Source organism: Leptopilina boulardi, unplaced genomic scaffold (assembly GCF_019393585.1).
Source record: "Leptopilina boulardi isolate dan_hultmark-lab unplaced genomic scaffold, ZJU_Lbou_2.1 LbouV2_377, whole genome shotgun sequence".
Lineage (NCBI taxonomy): Eukaryota > Metazoa > Arthropoda > Insecta > Hymenoptera > Figitidae > Leptopilina > Leptopilina boulardi.
In genome coordinates, this window is record NW_026137948.1 from 1231938 (window position 1) to 1258822 (window position 26885).

At 28.6% G+C, this 26885-nt stretch overlaps 2 protein-coding genes across 11 annotated transcripts in view; one reads left to right on the top strand and one right to left on the bottom strand.

Moving 5' to 3' along the window:
* Positions 1 to 19362, bottom strand: part of LOC127287886 (pseudouridylate synthase 7 homolog) — a 757063-nt gene extending 737701 nt beyond the window's left edge. For both annotated transcript variants that reach the window (XM_051315038.1, XM_051315030.1), the window contains exon 1: positions 19215 to 19362. In XM_051315038.1, the coding sequence (XP_051170995.1) occupies positions 19215 to 19360 (146 nt within the window). In that variant the 5' untranslated portion in view covers positions 19361 to 19362. The remainder of the gene's footprint in view (positions 1 to 19214) is intronic.
* Positions 1 to 26885, top strand: part of LOC127287884 (KN motif and ankyrin repeat domain-containing protein 2) — a 265830-nt gene that overhangs the window by 232609 nt on the left and 6336 nt on the right. For 8 of the 9 annotated variants that reach the window (XM_051315023.1, XM_051315028.1, XM_051315021.1 and 5 more), the window contains 4 exons: positions 282 to 362; positions 6808 to 7032; positions 9735 to 10804; positions 15316 to 15916. In XM_051315023.1, coding sequence (XP_051170980.1) covers positions 282 to 362; positions 6808 to 7032; positions 9735 to 10804; positions 15316 to 15916 — 1977 coding nt within the window. The remainder of the gene's footprint in view (positions 1 to 281; positions 363 to 6807; positions 7033 to 9734; positions 10805 to 15315; positions 15917 to 26885) is intronic. The other variant, XM_051315024.1, reaches the window with a different exon arrangement.

Below are 26885 nucleotides of genomic sequence, written 5' to 3' on the forward strand. Positions count from 1 at the left end.
AATAAATAAATAAATAAACTTATTAATTGCAAAATATTTTTTATACAAAACTCGCTGTAGAGATAAAGTCTTACCCAGCACTACTCAACCTGTAGAGTGCTCTTGCAGTGCAAGTTAGACACTTAAAAAAACAATAGTGCTGACGTGTTGAATGAAGATATTTATAAATGATTTACATTTTTAAAAAATCAATACTTTAAATTTTAATAACTATATAAACAAATTAAATAATTCTTATTAATATTTAATTTCAAACTTTTATTATATTTTTAATTTTTCAGAACATAAGGGAACAAATGGCCGAATCTTTAAAAAGGATGAAAGAATTGGAAGTAAGAGTGAAAGCAATACCAATATTGCAGGTTAATAATTTTACTATTTACTTTACTTTAATATAGTTTAAAATATAAGACAGGTTTTAAAGCGAAAGCCATGTTCGTTCCATAAAAGTTTTTAGTACGTTTCATGTCCGCCAAATAATGCCTCGGTAACATTTTCAGAAAATGGATATTCAAATAATGTTCCAAAACATAATTTGGCGGACATAAAATGTTCTAAAAACGAACATGGTTTTAACCCACTGGGAGGTTTCGTGCACGCTAGAAATTAATCAAGGTTTAGGATTCGTGTGGCGTTTTGAAACATAAGTCGTCCGTAAGTTAGTCATAATTCGTGCGGTTTGATTCGGAAAAACGGATACGGAATTAATAACAAAATTTTCCAAACGGAAATTTTTTTAAATTCAGGTTTAATTTTCTCTACGAATTTCGAACGTTTCTTGAAAGGAATTGCGCTCGCAATTTTTGCTTTAAATTTTTTTCGACTAAATTCGACTACATTTCGTACGATATTCACGCGAATTAATAACGTCCTGCTAAACGTCCCGCATTTGTCAAAAAGTGTCCCGCAGAAAATAAGAATTTTTTGTGTTCACACTTTTAGAAAGTTTCATAACACTGTCCAATAGAATTTCAATTTTTTATTTCTAGGATCGCATATGGTGATTCTTAGAGTTTTTTTGACACTGAACTCGAATCTAAACTCAGAATTGCTCCATCACCTTAGGTTTTCGAGAAAATTGTCTTTGAAGATTGAAAAAATGCCGTTTTTAGGATACTTTTTGACTTTTTATAATGGAACAAAAATTTTTTATGAAGTTATGTATATGTATTTATAAACTTATATCTTGCTGAACAATTTACAATTTAGAACATTTAAATATATTTATTTCTGTATGAGATATCCTTGTTTGAAGTTTGCATTTGAAAAAATTGATAGGTTTGATTGAAACTTGTCTTTCGGAGGTTTCCAGGGTCACTAACACAGGTCTACAAGATATTTCTTAGATATCGTAGTGATTTCAACTGTATTTTTATGTGCTGAATACGATCCCGTGTTCCAAAATTGCTCATCACGTCAGGATTTTGAAAAAATAGGGGTAAATACCTCAAAAAACAAGGTTTTGAGGGTTTTCAGTATTTTTTTTCTTAACCTGAAGAAATAGAGACTTCTTTGTAGGCTTAAATTAAATCTTAAATAGTTAACTTTGAGACCCATATACGCAGGAGAAAAAAATTTTTAATTTTGGATTTTTCCTAAATTTGAAATTTTTTATCTTGCGTATAAGGGTCCTAAAATGTACTATTTAAAATTTAAAGTAAGCCTATACAGACCTTGGAATCCCCAAGAAACAAGTTTTAACGGAATCTATCAATTTTTTCAAATGCAAACTTCAAACAAGGATATATCTCATACAAAAATAAATATTGTTAAATATTTTAAATTGCAAATTATTCAGGGAGATATAAGCTTTTAAATGCATATAACAAAAACTTCCAAATAAATTTTTGTGCCCTCATAAAATATCAAAAAGTACCCTAAAATGGCATTTTTAAAATTTTCAAGGTTAAATTTCTCGAAAATACAGGGTAATGGATAAATTTTGAGTTCGGATTCGTGTTCAGCATCAAAAAACCTATCCCAATCACTTAATTCGATTCCAGAAATAAAAATGCTATTGTTCTGGGTAAGGGTAACTATATAGATATGAGAACGAATTTTTAAGAAAAATTCATTCGTCAGAAAAATATATGAAATGTTAGTAGTAGTCTGTCCACTAAGTTTTTTTTTCTTACCAGGACAAAAATTCGGGTGTCTCGAATTACGGCGGCGAGGATATGGTCACGTTACTCTATTGTAATTTTTGTATTAGCCATCAACGAAAAATAATCTTATGGCTTTATCTTCAACTTGTTTTATTATTATAAGTACAGTTCAAGAAAAATAAAATGTATAAATGATTAACGAAAAAAGTTTTTTTCTTTTTTACGTATGGGATGAATATATAAAGTTTACAATATGCTTAAGGATTATATTAAGGGGTTAGAACCACATCTTTTTTCAAGAAAATCGATTTTCTAAAAACTGCATATTCTTGTAGTAGATATTTGTAGAAAAGCTATGGAAACCTTGGCGAAACCATAGGATAGGGCAAATACATTCCCTGGGGGAACCCTTACTTATGATCGTTTCCCATGGTCTGGGAAATGCCTGGCTGAAGAGCAGAAATACATTTCTTTGATTGTAATGAAATTAATGCATTTTAACCCTTGGCGAACCATGGAATGAGACAAAAATGTTTTTACCCTGGATAAACAACGGCAAAACATTTTTTGTCTTTTTTATTGAATTTTTGTAACTGTCTTTAACCCTTGGCGAACCATGGATTAAGACAAAAATTTTTTCACCCAGGATAAACCATGGCAAAACATTTTTTGTCTTTTTTATTGAATTTTTGTCACTGTCTTTAACCCTTGGCGAACCATGGATTGAGACAAATATGTTTTTACCCTGGATGAAGCATGGCAAAACAGTTTTTGTCTTTTTTATTGAATTTTTCTTGCTTTAACCCTTGGCGATCCACGGATTGAGACAAAAAGGTTTTACCCTGGATGAACCATGGCAAAACATTTTTTGTCTTTTTTATTGAATTTTTGTAACTTTAACCATTGCCGAACCATGGATTGAGACAAAAATGTTTTTACCCTGGGATAACCATGGCAAAACATTTTGTGTCTCAATCCATGGTTCGCCAAGGGTAAAAGTAAGAAAAAATCAATAAAAAAACAAAAAATGTTTTGCCATGCTTCATCCAGGGTAAAAACATATTTGTCTTAATCCATGTCGTTTAAGGGGGTATTTTCTCGGGTATTTTCTTGAAAAAGGACATGTTTTCGTAAATTCGCGTTTTCTCAAAACAACGTTTTTTGACCTAGCGGACATTATAAAAGAAAAACTATTGCACCGATTAAGGTCATATTTTTATGGCTTATTCTACGTATATACCGCTATCGTCGGAACTAGAATCATAATTTTTTATTAATATTTAACCATTTTTTTAAAACAATTAAAGTTGAAAAAACAAGGTCAAATAAAATGAAAAATGTCCGACATTTTGTTTTTTTCATCGAAAATAGTTGATTGTAGTTCCGACGATAGCAAGAAGCTTACTTTCCAAGAAAATATTAAAAAATTTATTTTTCGATGACAAAATAGATTTTGTAATAAAAAAAAATATTTAAGAAAAGTCACTGAGATGTGGTACTAACCCCTTAATAAAAAATTACTTTAGTTGTTGAGGCGCATTAGTTTTATTGACGTTTCTGTTGCACACCAAATCAATATTGTGTAACTATTTTGAGGATAATTTGGGTAGGATAACAAAATTAATTTTGTGACCACAAATTTCAATATGATTAGACATACATTTATTTTAACTGTATATATAGAGTAAAATTCCTGTAGCAAACTAAGTGAAAAAAAAGTTGATCGGTTCGGGCTGTAACTTGCACATAGTTTACCCCTAGGGGAAAGTAATTTAACCACGAAGTATTGTTAGGTTTTTTCAAAAACTGTCGTAGAGGGAGGGGGTTGAATTTTTTTAAAAAATTTAAACAGTGAATTTTTGAAGACTTGTAACTTTTAAACAGAAAGAAAAAGAAAAATTTGTCCTGTATATCGGGTGCTTATTAAATTTTGATTTTTCATATCTTTCCGACATCCAATTTGGAATAAAACTCATGGATTCTGACACATTTTTTTATGCTCTTTCGATTGGTTATGATTAAAATTTGAACAAACTTTAATAAGCACCCGTTAACGCGATCGTTAACGTTTGAGAAGCCATAACTTCTTCAATATTTTGATTTTTCATATCTTTCCGACATCAAATTTAGAATAAAACTCATGGATTCTGACACATTTTTTATGCTCTTTCGATTGGTAATGATTAAAATTTGAACAAACTTTAATAAATTGGTTTTTGTAACCGTTAAACAATTAACGTTACGTTCTTCAGCTCAATCATTGTTATTGCAATAGTCCCTTGCTTCATAGTAGAGGAGCCCAATGTGTTTTTTGGGATTAACTCGAGCGCGGTAGATGAACACAGGGGGATACTTTGCATGTTGTTGAGTACCTCTTCCAAGTTTTAACTCTTTTTATTAAGACTAGGATCTAGGATAATCCATCAGATTAGTAACAAAAATCAATGGTTGGAAATATTGAAGCGCGTCAGATTAAGGTAAGGTGGGTTAATTGCTAGTTAAAAAATGTACATTTAAAAATTTGACGATTGGAGCGTAACGTAAGAGAGCGGAAGGTTTACTTTGCAAAAAAAATGTTGTCTATATATTCTCGAGCCCGGTTAAGTTTTTTTTAATTTGAAGGAAATAAAATAAGAATGACGAATAAAATATAATCTGACGATTTCCAAAAGGCAAAGTAATGAAAATCGTTTCTGGAGAGTAGAGCGCGCAACTGGAGTACAACACTCATTCCCCACTCTGTGCCTCAGTTTTCTTTTCACTTTTTCCCTATTTCTGACTCTCACGCACAATCCCGATTCCTGACACTGCTCTCTGTCGCCATGACACCATTACTGGTATTAACGTTATTAATAGCAACTTTATGGCTGTATTGCACGAATGATGAGTCAAAATAGTTTCCCTCTCTGCCGTGCGAAATTCGTTCAAGGCACATACCAATATAGCGTCAACGTCGAGCGATTATTTCACGAGTATTTAAAACTAATTGAAATAATCGCTCGACGTTGAGGCTATATTACTATGTGCCTTGAACGAAATTCGCACGGCAGTATGAAGAACTAGATTCACATGACATTCATACAGACCATAAAGTTGCTACGAATATAGAAGAATCAACGACGCTTTATCTCTCAGGAATAACCCAAACTATTTTAGTATGTTCAAGAGTGGTATTGGTATAAATTTTATGCTTTATTGTCGAAGCAGTTGTTTTACTTAATGAGTAAGTAGTTTTCATACGAAAATAGTGAGGAATTTCTCTCCGTGTACCTTTGGTAACAGAGACACGTTAGAGTATCAAAACTATTAAATTGTTACACGCTTAAGTATTTCCAAGCAATTGTTTTTTTTACATTTTTAAAAATTTGTATACGCATAACGCACAACTAAAAGGGAAAACTATATAGATCTTTTTATTTTCCTCATCATCTAAACTACAAAATATCATCGTTGCGACGACGCTCGAGTAAATCCTCATTTAGCATCATGTGCTCCCCTATAATCATTGTTCTTTCTTGAAAATACACATATTTTTAAAATTCCTTAATTTTGCAACTTCAAACTTATTATTATTACAAACACCTACAGATCTGTTGTTACGCCGTAACATTAGTTTAATGCACAGAACAATACATTAAACTTAATAACACAGGCACACATAAAATAAAAAGCTGTTTGGCCGAGACACTTCACTAGTCTATTTCCATGTATTTTTTATTTTTAAAATAAACTCAAAAAACCGCTCAGAAAAAAAATAAAATCAAAAAGTTATAAAATTTTTGAATGTCAATGCGATAGTGTAATTCCATGTATTTTTTGCCGCTGAATCTGAATCCAAAGTCAGAATTGTTAGATTCGCTTAAATTTTTGAGATAGTAGCAAGAAACTCAAGTAACAAAAAACTCAAAAAAACTTGAAATCACTTTTTTGGGAATTATCTTCAAAATTTTAGCCAATCTGTCAATTCTGACTTTGAATTCGGATTCAGCGTGAAAAAATACATGAAAATGCACTATCGTATTGTTTTGGCAAAAAAAAATTTCTTTGAGCTTATTGGCAAAAACTGATAAAAATTCTGTATTAGGGGCACAGATAATTTTTTTTTGCCGAAACACTACGATAGTGTATTTTTTCCTGCTGAATTCGAAGTCAGAATTGTCAGATTGGCTCAAATTTTGAAGATAATTCCAAAAAACTGATTTGAAGTGTACTGTCAACATACAAGTTTGACCGTACTCAGATCAGGAACATCTACATGCTATGAAAAACTACGTAGGGATGCCCACAACCGGCACTTTTCCCCTACAACTAATATAAACAAATAATACTATTCCCTTCTAGAAGGAACTAGAGTTGAAGTTACATTTCAAATTTCCGTTAGTATAAAATCCTAACACAAAATAAATATTGATAAAATAAAAATAAGAAAAATAAAAAAAGGTTTCTCTCTGACCCCTCTATTCAATATTAACAAAGAAATAGGAAAACAAATGTTATTCATAAAAATATATATGCATATATATTTATTTTTGTATATGTCGTGCAACAACAAATTTTTTTCTTTTTTAAAAAATAATTTTTCTTCTGTGAGGAATTAAAAATGTTCATACTATAAACCCAATCACGTAGTTTTTACTTGTAATAGTTTTCAATTTTCTGTTATAGGAAGTTTTTAATCGAAATTATTTAAAAAATTTTTTAGGTACAATTGTTTGTTCTTGCTGAAGAAAAAAGAAAATTACTTCAGGAATTGAGAGAGTACAACGGTTCAATGTTAAACAGTGACAAATCCCATAGATTACGGAGCCATTCATTTTCAGAAAATCAATCTTGTAGAGATAAAATAGAAACCTCTGTAAGACTGAAAAGAGATATTGGCATCTCTTGTACAGTTATGACTAGAGACATCGGTGTTTCTCATCAGCAGGTAATATTTTCCCAATGTTATTCAAAACAAATATGACATATGAGACATCTCCTGAGAAAAAAGCCACCCAAAATATAGGGTAGGTTTTTAGGTCTTTGTAAAGCATTATTGACATTTTGTCAGGGACTTAATTTTTTCAGTATAATTTTAAATTGTTAATACATAGTATTAATATTTTCAATAATAATTTCTGAATGTTCGCCTTAAGTTAATATTACATGTAGGGGAGATGTGTGCAGGTTGAGACGGACTTTATTTTTTGGAAAAATTTTTAAACAAAAAAAATTTAACAAAAAGTCTTATCTGCCGATAAAAAGGTATTGTCCAGAACTAAAAGATTGTCTAAGAAAGTAGTCTTTTTTCAAAAATAAAAAGTTTTGATTTTTCTTTAACTTTTAAGAAATTTAAGAAAATTTTTTTTTTAATTTTTAATGAAAAAAAATTAATTTTTTATAAACAAATGAACTTTTAATTAATTTGGACCATATTAAGTTTTATTTTTTTATTATTTATTCATGCCTGAAAATATACATCAGATTTTGCAAAAAGAGCCGGCATGGGCCTGATGAGTTAAATAAGTTAGTGGATAATAAGCCGTGGACAAATTAACATAGGTCATATTTTAAAGACGATAAAATTCTGCATAACGCCTTTTATTTTGTCTTTTGAGAAAAATTTTGTACAATTTTTTAAACAATTTTAATGATTTCAGTTCTTTATTACGAAATTAATGACATATTGAAAGAAATGTGCAATATTATTAGTCAAGGTAAATGACTAGAACTTACTTAAATTAATTTTTACACATAGCATTGTTTAAACAACCCTTAATTAATAAATACATAGTATCGCTGCTATTACATGTTACAGATTTAGAATTGCTTTAAGTTTCTTTAAACTTATATATAATGTATTTTTATAATATTTAACAAAATCAATAATTAATTAAATAATTTTTATATTTTTAATAACTAACTCATAGTGCTAAACTTTTCTTTTACTTAGTACGCTACAGGAATTTTGCCCCGTATATAAAAATAATTTTCAATGTCTGATAGCAACAATTTTCTAAATTTGTTAACTAACATTCGTTTCAATATTGCTAGTATTTACATTGAATTATAATATGAGAGAAATAATAAAAAAATAAAGAACAGAGCTATAGAGGCTAGGTGAAAATAACAAAAAAATATTTTGTTTATAAAAAATTGTTATTAAAAATATAAAAATTATTTAATTAATTATTGATTTTGTTAAATATTATAAATATACATTATCTTAAAGTTTAAAGAAAATTACAGCAAAACCAAATCTGATATATGTAAAAGCAGCGGTACTATATATTTGTTTATTAAGTTTGTTGTAGCGCGCGTGAAGCTTGCAAGCAATTTTTAAAAATTCATTTAAACTTATTTAACTCATCAGGTGCATTCCGGCTCTTTTTGCAAAATCTGATGTATATTTTCAAGCATGAATAAATCATAAAAAAATGAAACTTAATATGGTCCAAATTAATAAAAAGTTCATTTGTTTATTTATTTATTTATTTATTTATTTATCTATCTATCTATCTATCTATCAATCTATCAATCTATCAATCTATCAATCTATCAATCTATCAATCTATCAATCTATCAATCTATCAATCTATCTATATATCTATCTATCTATTAAATTTAAATGTAAAATTTTTTGTTAAAATAAACATTTATTTAATAAAAATCAAGTAAGCGAGTATTTAAATTAAATTATTTTTTTCAGTGTATGAGAGTAATCAAAATCGCTTTAAAATATTTTATGTTTAAAACAGGAAATATTTTTTCTTAGTGTATAAATAAAATAACAAATAACTTACTCCTTATTTGTTCCCTGTAATCTTTTTGAATATTTTATATACTCCTCTCGCGTAATTCTTGCCACGATGCTTCCGCCACGAAAGAAAATTTTTCCGCTTAAAATTCTATTCAAGTGGATGCACCATTAATAAATGGAATTAACAATAATCATTTTAATAAATCTCTCTATTATAAATTCTTTGTATAATGAACAAGTTATCCGTTCAAAGGCATTTAAATAAATTATGAAACTTTTAAATAGTTTTTAAATAATTAATTTTTATTTATTGTTAGGGACGTTAAAATAAAAAAAATGTATATTGTACATAAATAGTAATAAATAATAGAATAATTATTTTCTATATATTCAATAATACATTTAAAAATGAAAGGTAATAATGCTCTCATATTTGCAATTTTTTGTGTGTTTTATGATAAATAAATATTCATAATAACAATTAAATTCATACTTTTAAAAATTTCTTATTATTATTAATATTATTACCATTTTTATATTCAGTTTATTTGCATAGTACATAAAAATAATTTTTAATTTTAAATCAGCGCATGCGCGTCGCAACCTGCATGTCCAGAAATGTCTCAACTTGCAACAAAAACTGCTATGTTAATATCATATTCACCTTTTTCTATCAATGTAAAATGTAAAAACTGTTGATGTGCTCTGACTCAAACACACATAATTACGGTCATAATTAAGACCCTAAAGATGATCCTAATTACTGCCAAAAAATTAAATTTCTTTAATTACGGTCTTATATGATCATAAATACGAGCGTAATTACTGTATAATTACATAAAACTATTTCCTACTAAAAAACGTTTTGAAAGCTTATTGTACATTTTCAGGTTCAAACTAGAGATGCAGGAATATTAATTAGTTTACCTTCCAGTTCTCAAAGAAAGCTAACTAACAGCAAGACCCAAATTGAATACATTATGCCTGTTACTACTACAACAAATTTCAAGGTATCTAAATCAACTCAAAGTGACATTCCATTGAAAAATGATCAATCAATGTTAGAAAAAAATTGTCTAAATGGAAAAACAACTCCATTTGCACATGTAAATAGCTTTCAAGATTGTGGCATTAATACTGTAGTACAAAAAGTAGTACCTACGAATATTCCTTCTGACTTCTTAGTTTGCAGTAAAGAGGACAAATTTGAAATGAATAAAAAAATTATAGAGGTGGCACATAAACAGACAATGACGCTTTTAACAACTAACGACATTAAAATGGTGGATGATATTACTGTAAGTTCAAAAAACCACTTAAATTCACAAAATGTAACAAGATCAATTGAAAAATTACGAGGTAAAGAAAGTATGAAGGATAAACAAATGCAAACTTCACCAATAAACATATTACGAAATAATATGTCAATTACAGCAAAACCAGTAACATTTGACAGTGGCACAGATACGATAAATCATAATGCACCAAAATCTGTAGCAGTTGGACCTGATCTAACGACATCTAATTCAATTTCTTTAAATTCAATGAATTTGCATAATACACCGTTTAAATATGATGATATACAGCTGAAGAAAGTGGCATCGAAGTATGTAAATGTAACTTCTACTGATTTAATAAAATCTGCATCAAAGCATACAGACACATTTGATTTACGACCACGAACTCGGGATTTTGGTACCTCACCAGTAAGAAAAAAATTTATTGATATGTCAGTAGGTGAATCGCTCAAATTTAATGAAAACGTTTCTTGTGCAACAAATTATTGCGATAATTGTAAAAACATTTCAAACCAATTAAAAAATCAAGTTAAATATAATATGCATAATATAAGTCAAGAAACAACAACTCCAACTTTTCATCGTGCCATACTTGAGGCATCAGAAAACAATTCGCATTTAAAAAAAAAAGATAATAAGGAACAATATGAAAATGATGGAAGGTGAGTTATATTTTTAATATGTTAAAACAATTCAATAGTATTATTTACAATAATTTACAAAAAAATTATTTCTTCACACATTTATATATACATACTGATGCCAATGTCTGAGCGCTCGGCCTTGTAAAACATTTTATATTTAAAAATAAATTGATTATAAGGGTGTCTGATTTAAGAAAATTTCCGAATTGATTAAATAGTAGGTATAAATGTGAAAATTAAATTATTTGAAAAATTGGAACTATTTCACTATTTAAATGTTTCTGGTAATAGGAGCACATTGCCTCAAAACTATTTTTAGTGGAAATCCGAACTGAAAGGACGCATGTTTGTATTCAGAACTATTTGTAAGTTAGTTTGGTTTTCACGTATTATTTAGGCAGTGCAATTAATCATGCAAAACGGATAAGCAAAAGTGAAACACTGTTGATTTTCATGAGTGGACCACCTAAGTTTTTCATTATAATTACACATTTGACACTTGCGTGAATACTAATAGTCACTAAAGTTAATTTAAAGTGGTTTTTTGTGCATTTGAAAGATTTTTTTGTTCCAATTTCATTTAAAATTGGAAAATGGTGCAAAAAATCACGAAACAGTGCAATAAAACGGAATTTAATGATTAAAATGTTTGATTTTTATCATTCTCATTAAAAGTATTTCAAATACATAATTATTCAATAAATGTGACCTAGATAGTTAAAAAGGACCTTATGTCCGAAAAAATCGATTTTCACTTTTTTGTTGATTCTTATAGAAAAAGATGTGCTCTTTTGAACGTAACAAACCGCGCATCTTCAGCTTCATCAGTCTTTTTACAAATGCGCTTCAAAGATGGACACAATTGGTTACAAAAATTTAAGTAGAAAATAGCTAAATAAAAATTGACCAAATTAGTTTGAAACTCTTTACTCGGAGGTTTATGGGGTCGCTGATTACGAATCTGCCATTAGATTTCCAAAATTCAAAATAGCAGATGACAAACTTAAAAATTCGTTGAATTTGCTTAAAAATTCATACTAGGTGGGTTTTTGAAGTCGCTGATGACGAATTTGACATCTTATTTTTAAAATTCAAAATGGCGGATGACAAAATTAAAAATTAATTGGAATTGCTTAAAACTTGTTACTCGGGGGGTTTTTTTGAGGTCACTGATTACGAATTTGACATCAGATTTTTAAACGAGTTTTAAGCAAATCCGATCAATCTTTAGGGTTCCGTTCACGCAGTGAACTGAAACGGCACCCTTATGGTTTCACTCATGTCCGTCCACAAAATCATGCCCTTCCCTCTAAAACCTTGCCATTTCAACCAATTGAGCTTAAACTGCAAATAACGATATCTTTCTCAAGGAAAAATAGAAAAATGTATGTATTTTTTAGCACTAATTGTTGGAGAACACAAATGTGCGTTTGCACACTTGAAAGTCTACTGAAAACTCAGCTCCTGTCAATAATTATGAGAAAAAAATTTGGTTGACAGATATGTCAATTGTGAAAACAAAAATAGCTAGTGGCCCACTTCTATCGATGCTACCCTATCAATGTCTATAGTTTACATAAGTGTAGCACTTCAAATGCTACCAAACACGGTTGACCTGAAAATCGGCGCACGGCTTTTTGAGAAAAATAATTTTTTATCAATATACTAAAAACTGATTTACAGAGCTATTTACTGCGAGTTAGACTCATTTTGTTTGTATTTTTTTAAACAGTCTAATAAACGATAGGGTATTTAAAACATAAATAGGATTTAATAGGTTTAAAAGTTTTTAATTTGAAAAACAGTGTACACCATAAACACACTTTATTACGATTTTGCTCATGCGTTAGAGCCTGATGTGGCATTTTTTAGCCAAATACACTGACAAAAATACAATAAAGAAATTACAAGAATCTGACAGTACTAAGCGTGAAGTAAGTAAAACGTTTGAAATAAACTACTATAAAAAAGAACGCAAAAAATAAGCAAATCACGGTTTTTTTAAACAAATTAAAGCAAAAAGAATATAAATTCAGAATCAGCAAAAAAATTTAGAGTTACTGAAATTATTAATAAAATTTAGTTCAGGCCAATCGTGCAAATCCAATTAACGATATGCGCACGAGATCGCTCTATTCTTTACTTAAGAGTGTATGTAATATTTTATATAGGGAAATCTTTAGAATTTTATATATATATATATATATGGGATAAAATTCCTGTAGCGAACTAAGTGAAAAAAAAGTTGATCGGATCTGGCTGTGACTTGCACATAGTTTAGACCTAGGGGTGAGTAATTTAACCACGTAGTATTGTTGGGTTTTTTAAAAAATTGTCGGAGTGGGAGGGGGTTGAATTTTTTTGAAAAATTTAAACAGTGAATTTTTGAAGACTTGCAACTTTTAAACAGAAAAAAGAAAAAAAATTTGTCCTGTATGTTTTCGAAAGGTTTTTTCCTGCTCTTTCGAATAGTGCAAAAAAATTTTCAAAAAATTTAAATGTTGACCCTTTTTTTTGAAAATTAAACTTTTTTCGAATTTGTTTTTAAGTTCGGTCCTTTTTATTCTTTTTATTTATTTTTTTAAAAGCTAAAAATGTGTATTTTCACCACAAAAAATATTGAGATGTCCTTTTTTGTGATTTTTTGAGATATTCGTTAATTAATTAATTAATTAATCAATTAATATCTCGAAAATAAGAAAAAAGGACATCTCAAAAAAAGGGTCAAAATTTGAATTTTTTGAAAGAGAAGAATTTTTAGAAGCACCACTTCAAAGAGCAGAAATAAACCTTTCAAAAACATATAGGACTAATTTTTCTTCTTCTTTCTGTTTAAAAGTTACAAGTCTTCAAATATTCACTGTTTAAATTTTAAAAAAAATTCAACCCCCTCCCTCTTCGACAGTTTTTGAAAAATGTAACAATACTTTGTGGTTGAATTACTCACCCCTAGGGCTAAACTATGTGCAAGTTACAGCCAGATCCGATAAACTTTTTTTTCACTTAGTGCGCTACAGGAAAACAATATACCCATATTTATAAGATTTGATGTGAGTTTATTATGAAGGAAACTGACAAAAATAATTTTTCAGAAAAATTATAGGATAGGTCCCAATTTCCTATATAATTTTACATGGGATCCTATGTGGATTTCTATGTAAAACCTAGGATTTCATAAGAGTTTCTATAAAGGAACCTCGATCACGATCTTACCATATGTTTTCAATAGAGGGATCTAATAACCCACCTTGGAAGATCGGGAAAATTGAAATGGAAGCTTCTATTTGAATCTCTAATCTTTCCAGGATGCTTTTAGAAAGATATCGGGTTATGTAGGAAAGTGCTTGCAAACTACAAAATTCTGAATACCATAACATAGACCGACAAAATTTTGTTGACTAAAATGTTACAGCCGATACTTATAGGATTTTTGCCGTAGAATCCGAATCTGACCTTGAAAATATCCAATTGGCTCTAGTTTTCGAGCAACAAGAGTCTTAAAGTGCCAAAAAGCGCGTTTTTGGCACTTTTTGCACAACTGTAAAACAAAAACGTGAGGGAATAAAATGTTCTACATAGGATGAAATGAAAGCTTAAACATTGCTTTTTAAGATCCAATATCAAAAAATTTTATATCAGATGATTTAAACAACTTTAACCGTACCAATTCACCTACAAGCTTTTTATACAATTAGCAAAATGTTACCACTATAGTAAATTTGCACGAAAAGCTTGCAAAGTTTTGTACATTGCGCAGTAGAATTGTATTGTACTTAAGGCTGCGTAGTTTACAGTTTTATCTCACAGACATTGTACTCAATGTACGTTTACAAAAAAAAATTTTTAAGATGCAAGCTCGCAGTGGTAAACTTCTGAAAGTTTGCTTCGCAAGCTTTTTAGTTATTTTAGGTAGCTCGACGTAATAATGAATTTTTGCTGTCTTTTTTATACTTTCTTGTCATATTTCACTCACACTGTGAGTCAAAAAACGTGTTCTAAGTTGTTTTGATTGTTCAAAACCAAGTTGTTTGATTTTTGATATTAAAAAGCAATGTTTAAGCTTTCATTTCATCCTATGTAGAACATTTAATTCCCTCACCTTTTTGTTTCACAGCTGTGCAAAAAATGCCAAAAACGCGTTTTTTGGCACTTTAAAACTCTTGTTGCTCGAAAACTAGAGCCAATTGGATATTTTCAAGGTCAGATTCGGATTCTACGGCAAAAATTCTATAAGAATCGGCTGTAACATTTTAGTCAACATGAAGTTGATAAAATTTTGTCGGCCTGTATAATTATATACTAGTTTTATAAAAACTATAAATTTTGTTACTTTCAATAGGGGGGTCCCACCTAGGAAGATCAGGGACATTGAAATGGAAGCTTCAATTTGAATCTCTAATCTTTCCAGGATTCTTTTAGAAAGATATCGGGTTGTGTAGGAAAGTGCTGTTAAACTACAAAATTCTAAATACCATAATTATACACTAGTTTTATAAAAACTATAAATTTTGTTACTCTTATTTTTACAGATTAGAACTTAACAAATTTATTGACATTAATGACGGAAATGCATTCTTTGAGGAAGAAACTGTCCTCAGTGACAGTACTGAATATAAAGAGAAAAATTATTCGAAATATACAGATCTTCAATTTCAAACAATAAAACCTAGAAAGAAACTTATATCAACAAAAGAAATAGTATCTGCTATAAAGATAATTAATGATAATTTTGAAAAGTCATCTAATAGAAATAACTCCTCTCAGATTAAAAGTGCATATAATTTAATACAACAAGAATGGTTTAAAATATCAAGTACGGAGAATGCAAATCCTCGTGATGTAGCTGATTATTTGGACTTTTTTCAAGATTACACTATTTCACTTTTAAAATATATTGTAAATGTGACAGATTGCAGTGGAAATACTGCTATGCACTATGCAGTATCTTTTGGAAACTTTGATATTGCTTCTACACTCTTGAATTCTCAAGTATGTGACTTAAACAAACCTAATACAGCTGGTTATACTGCCGTTATGCTAGCGGCACTTGCTGATGTACGTAATTTTATGCATATGTCAATTGCAAAAAGAATTTTTGAAAATTCTAATGTCAACCTTCAATCAAAAATGGTAAGAATGCTTTTGTAGAAAATTTTATTATTTAATAAGACTATAAATTTTTAGAAAGCAATATATTTGAACCTAAACTGGAGACTTCGTCGAGAAGACAGCTCGAATTTTAGCCCTCTCTCTGGAGGTTGAGGGTATTTGAATTATAAGACTAAATATAAAAAACATATGGGCGATTCCACGTGAAATTTACCTATGGCATTTTCAATTCGGTAAATATATATTTTTTTGATCTTTATAGAAAAAAGATTTAGAGTCAGTTAGGGTAAATGGGACAGGGGGTAAATGGGGACAAGAGGTGTTAGAGCTTAATTTACAATTTTTAAATTAAGTTTAAGGTCAATATTTTAACCTCAGATCACCTGCAAGAGGTTCTGAGTATTGACAAGCTTTTATTGGGCATAATAATCCTTTTGTTTATATAACTTGTTTAAAAAAAATATAATTTTACTTTTTTTTTATTTTTCAAAAAAAATGTATTTTAATTTGCTTTTCTATGAATTTACTAAAAGATCGTAGTGCCCAAAACACTTTTCATTTCAAAAAATAAAAAAATACGAAAAAAAAGTAAAAAAAAATTTTTTAAACAAATTATATAAACAAAAGGATCAACATGCTTACTCCAAAACTTATTACAAAATTTTCTTCTTATTTTCATATGTGTAAAAATAAAAAAAATATAAAACGCCTAAATTTAAAAAAATTTAATTTGTTTATAAAAAATCGCTGTTTTTTATAAACAAATTCAAAAAAAAAAATTTTCGTTAACATATTTTGAAAGTCGATGAAAAACTGAAACTTTTTTGTATCTTGGTCTGAATTCCTAAATTCAATTTTTTTAGAGTTAGATGTCATTAAAATTAGGTGTATTTTATAAAAACTTGAAAAAATCAGATTTTTAAAAATTAATAACTCGAAAATTTGAGCACATAAAAAAAATACGTAAACCTTTTTTTTCTATAAAGATCGAAAAAATATATTTACCAAATTTAAAGTGTCATAGATAAATCTCACGTGGAATCGACCATATTGGGATCTGACATGGGGGCGGGGCCTAAAGCAATATGGCGTAAATTGGGTAACACTTTTAGTGAATTTACATGGGAATAACATGGGATGCATGTTTAAAAATCGTTTTTAAAATCGTTTAAAAAATATTGCTTAATTTAATAAATGTATAAGTGAATTTTTCTAATACAAAATTACTATTTACATTCCTATTTACAAACATGAATAAAAATATAAAAGAAATCTTATTTTTATACAAATTATTTTCTCAAATCCAGCGATACATGTGCAAGAAAAGTATTGTATTTTCCTTTTATATTTCATGTAATTATATGAAAATTTATAAATGTATGTATTTCATTTTTCATTGTAAAAGTCTGTTAACAAGAAGTGAAAAAAAAATGTATTTATCCGTTTTTACAGTGATAAATTAACTTTCAAAATGTTCACATACACGGGTAATATGAAAGATTATATAACCTCAAAATTTTAAAATCTTAAACTTACATGGTAAAATGTAATCACTTCTTTTGAAAGGCAGAGAACATACTCTCATAGAAGGCTTTATACTGTTTATTTTTAAAGCATTTTTCCAGGCCTTTAATTGATCGACTTTTTCAAAATTATCGAACGTATATTTCACATCCACTACTCGTTGTTTTGGTTTCGGAAATTTATGGAAAATTACGCTTAAATTTTTCGCTACAGTACTGCCACAGCCTCTCACAGAACACTTAATTCTGCAGGAAGATTTCTCACGCGGTAAAAATGTAGCTTCATTCATAATGATAAAATAATTAACAATGACAGCGGAACTACAATTGCAAGTGACACAAACAGTTATCCAAAACTAGTTACATTTTTCAACACCAGATGGCATGTGTACGAATGTCAGATCCCAATAAAATGTATCGAAACAGACTATATTGTAATGAGTCTTCTATTACTCAAAACCATTCAACATATTGACTTGTGCACATTTTAGTAAAAGAAAAAGAATATAATACATTCCCCACGTACTCCTTCCGAGTGTCGAACGATACAAAAAAAAACATACATTATCATATGATTAAAATTTTTCGAATCACAAAGTGTGTAAATCGCAATCAGTTTAAAAAAATCACAGCTTTTACTTTACTTATAAAAAATCGTCAGTCAAAGATTCATACGAAAAACTATTCACATTATTTTTACATTAAATCACTTAAACTTTTACATAACTTACATACTTATACATTACCACCGTACGTACTGTTATGTCATATTTTAAATAATTTTTAATTTTACCTAAGCTGAACTTATAATTGTTCCCTATTCTAATTCCTTAATTTAACTTAGTTAAATTATCTAAGTTGGGGAAAGGATTATTAAATGAATGTTTAAAAAAATACAATATGAAAATTATTTATTTAAAAATGTTAAATGTTCTCAATTATTATTATAAGACAATCAAACAATCCTTATTTTTAAAGATTCATATTATTTACCTTTAAATAAACTTTGTAATGACTCTTCAATTAGTTTTTCCTTTTTTCGAACACCGGGTCTCCTAAGATTATATCTTCTAAGTCGTAAAAGTTTTATTACCTTATTTACACAGGTATATTTTAGGCTAGACCGTAACTGACGAAAACTTCTGAATATGTAAAATTTTAACTTGTGAACTATGATGACATTTGTGTATCTTCGATGTATATTTTTAAAAACTGTTTATTACACTCGTTATAATGAACTCCGTGCTTATAATTTGGGACTGCCTTCTTAGTGAAAGGGCTCCCATTATATAGTAATATTTTCCAATGTATTTCTCGCAGCGGGACCAGTTCGCCTCTATGGGTAGATTCAATGTCGGGACCTCACAGACACGAAAAATCTTTATTGCTTTTTCTTTTAGTAGTGGTGACTCCATAATAGATTTCCTGCTTTTTAGATCGTCTTTTCTAATTTTAAATATTAAGAACATCACACCTTTATGAAATATAATAATTTTACATATTGATTTACATTGATTATTTTTGTCTATACATTTAACAATTATTTTTGTTTATAAATACATTTGTTATTTGCAAATATTTGTTTATTTATTAACGCTTGTTTATAATTTAATATTACAAGAATATTTATTTTATTAAAATTAATTATTAACAACAATTATTATTTATTATAAAAAAATGTGATGGTGACATAAAATGTTTATTTATTAATTATTATTAATTATTATTATTTTTATAAAAAATGTTACGGTGACGTGACATACATATAAGAAAATAATCTTTTTTTAATTTGAATTCCCTGTTGAAAATTCCTATGTGAGAACACATATGGGATCCCATCCAGGATCTCTTGTGAGTTCTTATGTGGGTTCCCATACAGGTTCACACATAAGATCCTATATGAAAAGGTTCCTGGGATGAACTTGCGTGAGAGCTCGCGCATGATCTTATGTCTCTGTAAAAGCAATAACACAGGATCCCATGAGGTTTCCTGTGTAGGTTCCTATATGAACAACACGATAAATAGGAACACACATGGGATCTTATCCGAGATCTTGTATGAGTTCTTACATAGGTTCTCACATATAAGAAGATTAATAGCAGCTTAATAAGATTTTATATAAAATCTTTTATTATTAGAAAATAAAATAAAAGAGACTTATTTTAAAGACCTACTTATTTTAAGAGATCCTGGATGGGATCCCATATGTGTTCTCACATAGGAATTTTCAACAGGGTTGTCCAACTCATATAGATACAAATATTAATAAAATAAACTTTTCCTTTTCTAATAGCAGCTTAATAAGATTTTATATAAAATCTTATTAAGCTGCTATTAATCTTCTTATATGTGAGAACCTATGTAAGAACTCATACAAGATCTCGGATAAGATCCCATGTGTGTTCCTATTTATCGTGTTGTTCATATAGGAACCTACACAGGAAACCTCATGGGATCCTGTGTTATTGCTTTTATAGAGACATAAGATCATGCGCGAGCTCTCACGCAAGTTCATCCCAGGAACCTTTTCATATAGGATCTTATGTGTGAACCTGTATGGGAACCCACATAAGAACTCACAAGAGATCCTGGATGGGATCCCATATGTGTTCTCACATAGGAATTTTCAACAGGGTTGTCCAACTCATATAGATACAAATATTAATTAATATAAACTTTTTCTAAATTAAAAGTGATTTTCCTTTTCTTATTAAAACAAGTTTTCAAAGGCTTTTGAACTTGAAATTGGTTCAAATTATCATCATTTACATTTTTAGTATTAGACTCCACACGAGAAACATTAGGCCCATAGAGCCCACATTTTCCACGTATGTCAAATCGAGAAGAACGAAAAAATGTCAGAATTGTAGAAAACTCAAATTGTGCTCTCAAAAATAGAACAGTTTTTAAGATATAATTATTTTTTCACATTTTTCACTATGAAAAAAATCGTTTTATTTAAATGTAAATATCTCCGGTTCCAGTAGACGGATTTTAATTTTCGTTTTTTTAAATTACAGGTAATTAATTTTCCAAACAACCGTCTAAAGAATATTTTTTTAATTCAACCATCGCCTTAAATGCTATTAATGAATATATCGAAAATTTCAATTCAAATTTATGAACATATGGAAAAAAACTTGATTCTATTATTTATTGCGGTTAAATAAAATTTTTAAAGATCCGGTTCATTTGATACCTTTAGGATTGCAATAACTTTATTAATTTGTAAAATATATAATTTTTTATTAACATTAATAAATTAATATCTCGAAAATAACAAAACAGGACATCTTAATTTTTTTGTGGTGAAAATACTCATTTTTAGCTTTCAAAAAAAATAAATAAATCAAAAGGACCTAATTTTAAAAAAAAGTCAAAAAAAAGTTTGATTTTCAAAAAAAGGGTCAAAATTTAAATTTTTTAATCAAATTTTTGTACCGTTCGAAAGAGCAAGAAAAAACCTTTCGAAAACTTAAAGGACAAATTTTTTTTCTCCTTTCTGTTTAAAAGTTACAAGTCTTCAAAAATTTACTGTTTAAATTTTTCAAAAAAATTTAACTTCCTCTCCGACAGTTTTTGAAAAAACCTAACAATATTTCGTTAATAAAGTACTCACCCCTACTTTAATTTTATTTTTTTTAAAATATTACATACAATTTAATTTTATCAAATAATCAAATAATTTTATCAAATCAAATAATAATCAAATAATTTTAATACTCTACTTACCCACGATACACGTACACATATAAAATTCTTTACCCAATACTTTTCCTGTTATTCTTTTGATGCAAGTACACTTCATTGCTAATTCTTTAGCAATGAATTTTTTTATCATGTTGTACACAGATTTTCTTATTACATTGTCCTTTTCGAAGAGCAAAGTTAAAGCGGTTTTCTAGAATATACGAATAAAATTAATAATACATAATAATAATAGTAATTATTATTATTGTCAGTAATTAATAATATTTCAAACTTACTTACTGTTTTAAGCTGTTTGTCAAATTCTTCCAGCTCATGCAATTATTTTAGTGGTATACTTAAATCATATTATTTTTCGGAAAAACTAATTTTTGAGCTGCCTTCATACTCTGCCATATTTCCAAGCATCGTTATTAATACTGATAGCATGTTTTTCACTTCTTTTAAGTCATGCTTTAATCCTTTTAGCTTTTTTAAAAGTTCAATATGAGACAGAGAATCTACAAAAATATATGTTATTATGATAGGCAAGCGTAATAAAGGATATCAATTTTAAGAAAATATTTGTTTTAAAGGAAATGTAAAATCTTAAAAGTAAAAATTTTTTACCATCACTATTAGAACTTTGTGATTTTGAAACTAAACGTTTAATTATCGTAATTCTGACATTACTAAATGAAAGTTGACATAATTCCGCATCCAACAAGCCCTATATAAAGTACTTTGGATTAATGGATTGTTAATAAACAATTGGCAAACATTGCAATTGTTTATAAAAAATTCTCTAATCCAAATTAGTTCATATAGGGCTCGTTGGATGCGGAATTACGTCGGTTTTCAATTGGTAGCTACAAAATTGCAATAACTTAATTTATTTGTGAAATATTTTATTTTTCATTAACATTAATTAATTAATATCTCGAAAAAAACAAAAAAGGACATCTCACAATATATTTGTGGTAAAAGTACACATTTTTAACTTTCAAGAAAAAAATAAATAAGTAAACAAAAACGAACTTAAAAAAAGTTTAAAAAATTTTTGATTTTCAAAAAAAGGGTCAAATTTTGAATTTTTTGAAAAAATTTTTGCACCATTCGAAAGAGCAGGAAAAAATCTTTTGAAAACATATATTAATACTTCATGGTTAATTTTACTCACCCCTAGGGCTAAACTATGTGCAAGTTACAGCCCGATCCGATCAAAAGGGCAAGAATCCGCAACTAAGAAACCCACAGATTTAATAAAAACTTTTCAATGAATTCGAACAAAAGCAAACCAATTTTAATAATTCCTTAGCAGTACCATTGCAGAGTTGAAGAATACTGTTTCCGACAACACAACAAGGATTGAACAGCTTGAGTTTAATTCTGGAAAATGTGATGATGAGGTGCTGCAAATTAAAAAGGATAATACAAAATAAAAAAAGCAAATAAATTCTCTCGAGGAATCGATAAATCGAAATGAGCAAGCACTTCTTTCTTGCTCTCTTGAGATTCATAGGTTACCCCCGAATTAAAAAATTTGTACAAGAAAATGTACAAGTTCTTTTACATGTTCATTAATGAACTTGTACATTTTCTTGAACAATTTCAAGTAATGTTCTTGAACAAGTTCAGCATCCGGAATTGAGACATGTTTTTGTATCAGAACTTGTACAAGATCCTGGATAAGAAAATATACTTGTACAAGAAAATTTACATTGAACATATTTTTTGTGCAGGTTTCATGTACAAGTACTTTTACATGAACACGTTTATGTTCTTGTACAAGAACATTTGTTTAAAATTTTTTTTGAAAAAAATTTAAAATTTTAGTAAATTATAATTATTAAGACACTTCACTTATGCATGCTAAAAATTATTGCGCAGCTGTAAAGGCTTAAGAAAACTACTGCGCAGCCTTTAAAGTTTTTAATTTTTAATTTAAAAGACATAAATGAACATGTACAAGAACATGTTTCACATCTGGTACAAGAAAATGTACATGAAACCTGCACAAGAAGATATGTACAAAAACATGTACATTTTCTTGTCCAGGATTTTGTACAAGTTCTGGTACAAGAACATGTCTTAATTCCGGATGCTGAACTTGTTCAAGAACATTACTCGAACATGTACAAGAACTTGTACATTTTTTTGTACAAGTTTTTTCAGCCGGGCCGTATTCTCAAAGTAAAAACTTAGCAACAACTTTTGAATCCATTACCAAACATTTAGATGTGGACCAAAGATTATTAATTTATTTAAACAATTGTAAAAAGGGGAGGGAGTCAAAGTTTTAATTTTTTGCTCTACATCGTATATTTCAAAAATCTGCAATTCCTTTAAAACATAACAAAAGAATGTTTATTATATATGAATTTTTTTGCATTTTTTACGCACTTTCTAATGGTATAAACAATTTTTCGAAAAAAAATTTTTTTGACCTTGAAAAAATAAAATTAAAAATAAAATTTTGATTTTTGAAAAAAAGACATCTTTTTTTAACTTTTTTATTTTTTTTTCATAAAGTTAAGATAATTTCCAAAAAAAAATATATAGGGCAAAAAGTGGGACGAGAACTTTTAAAGGGTCAAATTTAGCGATGATTTCTGCGGTGCGACATTGTCGTGCCCTGACAGTGTTTGCTTAGTTTTGATACAGTTCTTTCTGCATCCGCTAGGTGTCGACAAGAATGTATATGAAATTCTCTTGCTGGTGAGATTGAAACTAATAAGTATAAGTATAGCAGACTCTTGATTTTAAAATAATTGGTTTTCTTAGTCTTCTATACTTATACTTATTAGTTTCAATCTCACCAGCAAGAGAATTTCATATACATTCTTGTCGACACCTAGCGGATGCAGAAAGAACTATATCAAAACTAAGCAAACACTGTCAGGGCACGACAATGTCGCACCGCAGAAATCATCGCTAAATTTGACCCTTTAAAAGTTCTCGTCCCACTTTTTGCCCTATATATTTTTTTTTGGAAATTATCTTAACTTTATGAAAAAAAATAAAAAAGTTAAAAAAAGATGTCTTTTTTTCAAAAATCAAAATTTTATTTTTTCAAGGTCAAAAAAATTTTTTTTCGAAAAATTGTTTATACCATTAAAAAGTGCGTAAAAAATGCAAAAAAATTCATATATAATAAATATTCTTTTGTTATGTTTTAAAGGAATTGCAGATTTTTGAAATATACGATGTAGAGCAAAAAATTAAAACTTTGACTCCCTCCCCTTTTTACAATTGTTTAAATAAATTAATAATCTTTGGTACTTGAAGTTGTATCTAGTAGGACTAAAGTTTAAGCAAACTTTAAACCTGATCCCAGGTAATTAAAATTTAGACCCGGATCACTTGACGTGGAGTGCCTCATATACGTGAAACTTTAACTCCTGCCAACCGGTTGATTTATTCAAAGGCATTAAATTTTCTGAAAAATAGAAAAATTAAATATTTATGGATATCTGAAGGAAATATTTTCTGTAAAAAAAGAGGATGGTACAATAAGAATTTTACTCCACAACATAGAAGCTCTCAAAAAACTACTATAGTTTTTTTTAATTGGAATTACAGTAAATTTACTTCATTTATACCATATCATACTTAATTTCACTTGATATAAATTACTAAATAACATTTCTCCTTCTTATATGCAGCTTAGAGTGGTGTTCATGTCATGTTTCATTAATGTCAAAATGTATAATTGTTATTTCCCTATTTTTTTATATTTTTATAATCTACATCCATACTTATTCTCAAAATATTATTATTAAGTTATTTGCACTATACTCATTTACATCAATCTCTTCTTATATATCTTTAAAAACAATTATTTATTACTATTATATTAAAAATCTTACATCTATCAAAAAATTATCAATTATGGTTTCTTTCTATACGATTGAAACCTTTTTAGCAGCAATAATGACTTGTAATCTCGAGGCCAGTAGAGATTTTTCATTGGAGCAACATGTAAAATTATTTTAAAGTGTCTATATCAATATTAAATTTCAGAATTTTTGTCATGTGAATACCCAATCTCTTCCTGGTTATTTCATTGAATTTAACAATTTTTTAAACTTAAAACCATTTGATATTATTGCTGTTTCAGAAACTTGTCAGCATGCGGTGACGTCCTTGTCTAGTCATGATTTGATAGATCGACGCCTCCCGTTCATATAATGCTTATTGAAACTGCAATGCAATATAAGTCTTATTCAAATTTTCGTGCCATATAAGTCTTATTGAAAGTTCAGTGCTATATAATTCTTATTCAATACAATTATTGTATTGCACGGAAACTTGAATAAGAATTATATAGCACTGAACTTTCAATAAGACTTATATGGCACGAAAATTTGAATAAGAATTATATTGCATTGCAGTTTCAATAAGCATTATATGAACGGGAGGCGTCGAGATGTTCAATTCGAATTTGAATGCGATCAATATCATATTATAAAACAATCAAATTTTACTCGGAATTTAAATAACTTTTTTAAAGAAGAATTTCTTGAGCATCTGTCGACTTATGACTGGGCAAGTGTGTTCACTGAAATCGACATAAATATAAAGGTATATAAGCTGAATCAGTATTTGACTTCTGCTTTTGACTATTTTGCTCCATTACATTATGTTAATTCAAAGAAAAAAATTTTCACCATGGATGAGCGGTGAATTAAGATTACTTATCAAAGATAGAGACAGACTTCGTACAATTGCCAGAAGAACAAAAAATGATAACGATCATGCTAATTTCCAAAAAAAATGCGTAACTTGGTCAATGAGAAACAAATCTGAGGATATTTGGTATACTTTGAAAAATCTCAAACTTATTTCCGATAAAAAGAGTTCTTCAATTCATTACTTCTATTCAAATGAATTTATAACCACTTTTTCCCAAACGCCACTTCCTGTTCCTTCTCTTCCCTGTTGAAATTTCCTGTGAAGGAACACACATAGGATACTATTTCAAGTTCCTTCATAAGTTCCATCGTATGTTTATATGTGGTTTACCACACAGGATTGTTATTATTATTAGTAACTGAAAATTTTTTAACTTTTTTTATAAAAGTAATAATAAAAATTTATAAAAAAAAAAATTTTTTTTAACATTTAAACATATAATTAAATTACACTAAAAAACAAATTTATTCATTTATTACACTTGTCTATGCATATAATAATGCGTACAAGAGGAATCCGTTCGTATAGGAATATAATAAAAGATGAATATAAAACAATATAAAAACAAAAACACACCAACAATCTACACATCTTGATGCTCAGCTAAAATTTTTTTGATTAAAGAAACAATGTTTTTTTAAAGATTTAAAGTCATTTGAAGACAAAATATTTGACCAAATTTCCAAATTGTTGTCATACTTTAACGCAGGGAAATGAGCTTCACAAATATGTTTACACGCCGGACAACCACACCGAATATGAATTAAAGACTCATTCTCAGATACCCAGTATTTACAATTTGAGTCTTAAGTGAAAGCGATAAATTTTATCTTTATCATAGATAATTCTGCTAACATGGAAATTAATCAGTCTGATTTGAGAAATTAGCTTTTTAAAAGACAGGGGCAATTTCATGCACAAATATGACTGCGGGCCCGGAACAAGCGAAAGACTCGGGTATATTTGCAAACTCCTGGAACGCAAGAAGGACTGCTTGTCCCTTTCCTTCAAAAAACAACCGTATTTCTCCAGAAGTAACTCATTCTCAAGATAATCCGCTTCGAGACTAAACACGCCACACGCT